Source organism: Anomaloglossus baeobatrachus, chromosome 8 (assembly GCF_048569485.1).
Source record: "Anomaloglossus baeobatrachus isolate aAnoBae1 chromosome 8, aAnoBae1.hap1, whole genome shotgun sequence".
NCBI classification, from domain to species: Eukaryota; Metazoa; Chordata; class Amphibia; order Anura; family Aromobatidae; genus Anomaloglossus; species Anomaloglossus baeobatrachus.
In genome coordinates, this window is record NC_134360.1 from 102,467,285 (window position 1) to 102,474,859 (window position 7,575).

At 42.2% G+C, this 7,575-nt stretch overlaps 1 protein-coding gene across 1 annotated transcript; it reads left to right on the plus strand.

The window, feature by feature from the left end:
• Nucleotides 1–5,253: 5,253 nt before the first annotated feature.
• On the plus strand, nucleotides 5,254–7,038 carry LOC142249274 (zinc finger BED domain-containing protein 5-like). Its single transcript, XM_075320897.1, is given in 3 exon segments — nucleotides 5,254–6,155; nucleotides 6,157–6,545; nucleotides 6,548–7,038. Coding segments are annotated over 3 exon segments (1,782 nt in total).
• Nucleotides 7,039–7,575: the final 537 nt, after the last annotated feature.

Here is a 7,575-nt window from a genome sequence, read left to right on the forward strand (position 1 = left end):
TAAATAAAAGATAACTGCAAAAATAAAGGTCCTGAATTTTTTGACCTTATGGTAATTGACATCACTGAAGGTAATATTAGTGACTTTGTGCTATGCTACAAATTCATTAAACAATTTGTCATTTTCGAGGTTGTCTTTTGTTTTCTTATTTTTACATAAATGTCACTTTTCCACATGTTATACAGTTTCATGAAATACCATTTTTTTTTTAAAAAGTCACATGTTAGCGCATCGCTACTCCAGTCTCTCAGGAGTGAGTTTATGTACAGTTGAAACCAGAATTTTCTATGCAATATCTAAATATCATGTTTTTCTCACTAAAAATAAACTTTTCCCATTTTAGGTCAGTTAGGAACCAAAGTTATTTATATTTGCCAAATGTCAGAATAATGAGAGGGAGAATGTTTTAAGGCATTTTTATTACTTTCATCAAAGTCAAATGTTTACATGCACTAAGAGAAGTATGCCTTTAAAAAATATGGGACAGCCCATATGACGATGTCATGTCTTTGGAAGCTTCTGATATGTTTATTGGCAACATATGTGTTAAGGTACCGTCACACTAAGCAACATCGCTAGCAACATCGCTGCTGAGGCACAACTTGCTAGCGATGTTGCTGTGTGTGACCTCCAGCGACAACCTGGCCCCTGCTGTGAGGTCGTTGGTTGTTGCTGAATGTCCTGGACCATTTTTTAGTTGTTGCTCTCCCGCTGTGAAGCACACATCGCTGTGTGTGACAGCGACAGAGCAACAACTAAATGTGCAGTGAGCAGGGAGCCGACTTCTGCGGACGCTGGTAACCAAAGTAAATATCGGGTAACCAAGAAGCCCTTTCCTTGGTTACCCGATATTTACCTTCGTTACCAGCGTCCGCCACTCTCACGCAGCGAGTGCCGGCTCCCTGCACACGTAGCTGGAGTACACATCGGGTAATTAACCCGATTTGTACTGTGGCTAGGAGTGCAGGGAACAGGGAGCCGGCACTGGCAGTGTGAGAGCGGCGGACGCTGGTAACGAAGGTAAATATCGGGTAACCAAGGGAAGGGCTTCTTGGTTACTCGATGTTTACCATGGTTACCAGTGTCCGCAGAAGCCGGCTGCCTGCACACGTAGCAGAGTACACATCGGGTAATTAACCCGATGTGTACTGTGGCTAGGTGTGCAGGGAGCCAGCGCTAAGCGGTGTGCGCTGGTAACCAAGGTAAATATCGGGTTGGTTACCCGATATTTACCTTAGTTACCAAGCCCAGCATGCTTCCACATGTAGCGACGCTCCAGCGATCCCTGCCAGGTTAGGTTGCTGGTGGGATCGCTGGAGCGTCGCTTAGTGTGACATCTCGCCAGCGACCTGCTAGCAACTTACCAGCGATCCCTATCAGGTTGTATCGTTGTTGGGATCGTCGGTAAGTTGTTTAGTGTGACTGGGCCTTTAATTAGAGACATACCGGTGGATATATTTTTATGCAAACCTGAAACACACTGCTTCTTTGTGTAGCATCATGGGAAAGTCAAAAGAAATCAGCCATGGTCTCAGGAAGAGAATTGTGGACTTGCACAAATCTGGTTCATCCTTGGATGCAGTTTACAGATATCTGAAGGTGCCTTGTTTATCTGTACAAACAATATATTCAAATACAAACAAGATGAGAATGTCCAACCATCATACCGCTCTGGAAGAAGATGGGTTTTGTGTACCAGAGATGAATGCGCTTTGGTCAGACATGTGCATATCAAGCCAAGAACAAAAGAAAAAGACCTTGTGAAGATGCTGGCAGAAGCTGGTAAGATTGTGCCATTGTCCACAGTGAAACAAATACTGTATCAATAAGGCCATTCTGCCAGGAAAAAGCCATTACTCCAAAAGAAATATAAAACTAGATTGTTTGAAAAATGCACACCGGAACAAATAACTTTAATTTTTGGAGACCGGTACTGACAAAGCTAAAATTATTCTGCTTGGCTATAATGACCATCGTTATTTTTGGAGGAAAAAGGGAGAAGATTTGAAGCCTAAGAACACCATCTCAACTGTGAAACATGGGGATGGCAGCATCATGTTGTTGGGTTGTTTTGCTACAGGAGGGACTGGTGCGCTTCACAAAATAGATGACATACTGAAGAAAGAAGATTGTGGCAATACTGAAGCAACATCTCAAGACATCAGCCAGGAATTGAAAACTTGAGCATCAATGGGTCTTTCAAATGGACAATAACACGAAGAATACTGCCAAACTGGTTACAAAGTAGCTTAACCCCTTAGTGACCGAGCTAATTTTCACCTTAATGACCAGACCAAATTTTGCAATTCTGACCAATGTCACTTCATGAGGTTATAACTCTGGAACGCTTCAACGGATCCCGATGATTCTGAGACTGTTTTTTCGTCACATATTGGACTTCATGTTAGTACCAAATTTAGGACAATATTTTTTGCGTTTATTTATGAAAAAAATTGAATTTTGGCAAAAATTCTGAAAATTTAGCAATTTTCAACTTTTGAATTTTTATACCGTTAAACCAGAGATTTCTGTGACACAAAATAGTTAATAAATAACATTTCCCACATGTCTACTTTACATCAGCACAATTTTGGAAACAAAATTTTTTTTTTGTTAGGAAGTTAGAAGAGTTCAAAGTTTATCAGCGATTTCTCATTTTTACATCAAAATTTACAAAACCATTTTTTTAGGGACCACATCACATTTGAAGTGACTTTGATTGGCCTAGATGACAGAAAATACCCAAAAGTGACACCATTCTAAAAACTGCACCCCCCCAAAGTACTCAAAATCACATTCAAGAAGTTTATTAACCCTTCAGGTGCTTCACATGAACAAAAGCAATGTGGAATGAAAAAAAGCAAAAATTAAATTTTACCTACAAATGTTGCTCTAACCCAAATTTATTCACTTTTAGTAGAAATAGCACAACAAAATGAACCCCAAAACTTGTTCCCCACTTTCTTATGAGCGCGCCGATACCCCACATGTGGTCAGAAACCTCTGTTTGGACAAATGGGAGGGCTCGGAACAGAAGGAGCAATATTTGAATTTTGGAAAGCAAATTTGGCTGAAATAGATTGCGGGCACCATGTTGCATTTACAGGTCCGCTAAGGTACCTAAACAGAAGAAACCCCTCACACGTGACGCCATTTTGGAAACTAGACCTTTATCTAGGCTTTTATCTAGGTGTATAGTGAGCAGTTTGAATCCAAGAGTACTTCACAGAATTTGATAAGCTTAGGTTGCCATATTGAAAATTTTCATTTTTTTCACAAAAATGTTGCTTTTTATGTTACTTTTTCAAGAGGCAACAACACACCGTGGACCCAACAGGTTGTTTTCCAATGTCTTATGAGCACAGGGATACCCCACATGTGGCCAAAAACTTCTGTTTGGATAAATGGGAGGGCTTGGAATGGAAGGAGCACCATTTGAATTCTGGAAAAGTTGAAATAAATTGCGGGCACCATGTCACATTAGCAGGGCCTCTTGGGTACCTATACAGCAGAAACCCCCCACAAGTGACCCCATTTTGGAAACTGGATTTTATTCAGGAGTATAGTAAGCATTTTGAATCCACAGGTACTTCACAAAAATGTTGCTGTAGCAACAAATTTCTCACTGTTAGGCTATGTGGCCATGATCCAGCGACACGGCGTCTAGTACACAGTGTCAGCCTTCCTGCAGAGATGTGAGTGTTGTCCATGGGAGAACGCAGCTGCCCATGCCCACGATTTGGGTTCAGGCTGCTGTGGAGCTCTATGCTACCTGCAGAGAACACTCTTGTCTCCGCAGCATAAATTGACATGCTGAGGCTCGGGAAGCTGCGCCACAGGTCAGTGTATGCTGCGGAGAAAAGAAGCACAGTGGGCATGGGATTTCTAAAAATCCTTTCACTGTACTTCTACTGCACAACGCTGCGTTATGGACTCAGGGAAAACACTGCTCCCAAAACGCTGCAAACCCTGATTGTGGGCACACAGCCTAAAATGCTACAATGGATGAATGGATAGATGTCAAACATATATAACATCCCACCCCCCTGCATATTCTAAGCTGGCGCCCTTTAGTGCCTTTCATGTGGCACTAAAGCAGCGGTTCTCAACCTGGGGGTCGCGACCCCTAGGGGGGTCGAACGACCAAAACACAGGGGTCGCCACCTCTCTCACCTCCCCATCCACCTTCCCCCGTATGCCAGGACTGCTAGCTTTACTCCCGGCATAGCTTTGGGATCCCCGCAGGAAAATGAATCGATCGCGTATCGGATCTAGGGAGATACCAACTTCCGACGTCCCCCCTTCTTGTTTGGTGCAGCCAGGACAGATCCGGAATCTGTGGCACGTATCTGGCAACGGAATCCAGGGACGCAGGACGAACGCGGCTGCCGGCATCGGTAATCGGCTTGAAGGGCTGCGGGAGAGCACGCCATAAAGGAGCCGTTCGGTACCCAGCAGTGATCCGCCGCCATCACTGTGTTACAGTGTGCCCCCGGACAGACACTTCCCCCATCCCCTCCGGAGTAACAAGTAAGACTCCCAGACATTGGGAATCTACCAGTTATTTTTGTGGCTCAATAACTGGTCATTTAAAGCAGAATGTCCTGTTTTATACTTTTATGCACTGACTGTGGGATAGGGGGGAACTGGATGAATCTGGAGGGAGGCTTTCTATGAGAAATGTTCACAAGAGCTGAGGGATGGAGCTTGCTGACCCAGCTATAGGAAACCTAAAAGAAGTGACAAATGGAGAATTATCCCTGTAATAAGGAAGGATGTCTAATTAATGGCAGGGCTGTCTTACCCATTGGGCACGGTAGGCCTCTGCCCGTAGGTGGGTTAAACAGGTGTGTAGGGGAGTTAATCATGAAAGGAGCCAGGTGGAGAAGGACCTTCCAGCCTCCTGCACACAGAGGGGTAAAGGACTTTATCACATGACCCGCAGGTCCTGAAAGTGTAAAGAACAAGCCAAGAAGATTATAAAGATGAATTTCTGAGCATTCCTGAGGATGAAGAAGATAAGAAAAGATGTATTAGGATGCTATTCACTGCACCCACAAGGTAATGGCAGCAGCTTCATAGGGTCCAGGGGGGGTGACAGGTGCGCTTTAAGCATGTGAATACGGCCCCCTGGTCATAGTAACAGGTGTGTAATAGAAGACAACACAGGGAATAGTAAATAATAGGAAACTTTAACAAGCTCTTTAGACGTGACTATCTTTTATTTTTTCTTTAGCAAACCGTCTCATGACAATGAATCGTGTAGAAAAGAATATTAAGAAAAGAAAATACACTGAGGATTTCTTGCAGTATGGTTTTACCTCAATAATTACAGCAGGAATTGAGAAACCACAATGTGTTATTTGTTGTGAAGTTCTCTCAGCTGAATCTATGAAGCCGAACAAACTAAAACGGCATTTTGATAGCAAGCATCCACTCTTTGCTAGCAAGGATATCAGCTATTTTAGAAGCAAAACTGATGGACTCAAGAAATCTAAATTTGACACTGGTGGCCAGTACCATAAACACAAGGTAGCAGCTGTTGAAGCGTCATATTTGGTGGCACTCAGAATTGCCAGAGCTATGAAACCTCACACCATTGGTGAGGATTTACTGTTGCCAGCTGCAAAAGACATAGTTCGAGTGATAATTGGAAATGAATATGTCCAGAAATTGAATGCAATTTCCTTATCTAATGACACTGTCCGCAGAAGAATAGAGGACATGTCTGCTGATATTCTTGATCAGGTGATCCAGGAAATTAAATCTGCACCACTACCAATATTCAGTATCCAGCTTGACGAATCTACAGACGTGGCAAACTGTGCACAGTTGTTGGTTTACGCAAGGTATATTAATGATGGCGACTTTAAAGATGAGTTTCTTTTTTGCAAACCGCTTGAAACAACAACTGCACATGATGTTTTTGATGCAGTTGGTTCTTTTCTAAAACTGCATTACATCTCCTGGGAAAAGGTTTGCGGTGTATGCACAGATGGCGCTCCTGCTATGCTAGGATGTCGCTCAGGATTTCAGCGTTTGGTACAAAATGAATCGCCAAAAGCAATCGGAACACACTGTATGATACATCGCCAAATATTAGCGACTAAGACACTGCCGCAAGATTTACAAGAAGTAATGAAAAGCGTCATAACGTGTCAATTTTGTTAAGTCGAGCGCCTTAAACAGTCGGCTGTTTTGCCAACTGTGCAACGATCTAGATGCGCCAAACAATGCTCTGTTATTTCACACTGAAGTCAGATGGTTGTCAAGAGGAAAAGTTTTAAAACGTGTCTTTGAGCTTCGTGAGGAACTGAAAACGTTTTTTAATCAGAAAGCAAGACCGCAATTCGAAGCACTGTTTAGCGATATAACTGAGCTGCAGAAAATAGCTTACTTGGTGGACATCTTTGTCATCTTGAATGACTTAAATTTATCACTGCAAGGACCAAATGCGACGTGCCTCGATTTGTCTGAAAAAATTAGATCATTCCAAATGAAACTTCAGCTTTGGAAAGATAAATTGGATAAAAATAAAATTTACATGTTTCCTTCTTTGAGGAACATGACATTGAGCCAGACAACAAAATTATGATGATAACTTCTGTGAAAGAACATTTGCACATGCTTTCAGAGGAAATTTCATCATACTTTCCTAATCTACCTGACACCCCATTTGCCCTTGCCAGAAGTCCATTCACAGTGAAAGTTGAAGATGTTCCGGAGACAGCGCAAGAAGAGTTCATCGACCTAATTAACAATGATGCAGCGAGAACAGATTTCTCTACAATGCCACTGACAAAATTCTGGATTAAGAATTTACAGTTATATCCTATTCTGTCTGAGAGTGTGCTGCGCCTTCTTCTTCCTTTTCCAACAACATATCTTTGCGAAACAGGGTTTTCAAGATTGCTGGTAATCAAGTCTAAATACCGAAGTAGACTTGTTGTGGGAAATCATCTTCGCTGTGCCCTTGCAAAGACTGCCCCAAGAATTTCTGAATTGGTAAGCAAGAAGCAACCACAACGATCTCACTGAATTTGGCAGCATACTGTAGCAAAATATTGCACTGTTGTTTGTTGTTATATTTAAACCCATGCTATGCCATGGTGAAATGTTATTTATTGGAATTCGTAATAAATATTTCTCAACATATAATTGTTTTTGTGATTTTTTAAATTGTTTGATTTGTAGCAATGAGAATACATAATGCATATCAGATATTTACATTCCGAATCATAACTAGCAAAATTACAGTTTTAAAGTAGCCACCAAAATTATTTTTTGGGTTGGGGGTCATCGCAACATGAGGAACTGTATTGCGGGGTCACGGCATTAGAAAGGTTGAGAACCACTGCACTAAAGGGTGCCTAGCCTTGTATTTAGCCCCCCAAAAAATTAATAATTAAAATAAACGACGTGGGGTCCCCCCTATTTTTGATAGCCAGCTAGGGTAAAGCAGACAGCTGTAGCCTGCAAACCACAGCTGACAGCTTCACCTTGTCTGGTGATCAATTTGAAGGGCTCCCCAGGCGTTTTTTTAAAAAAAAACAAACAAACAAACGTGGGGTCCCC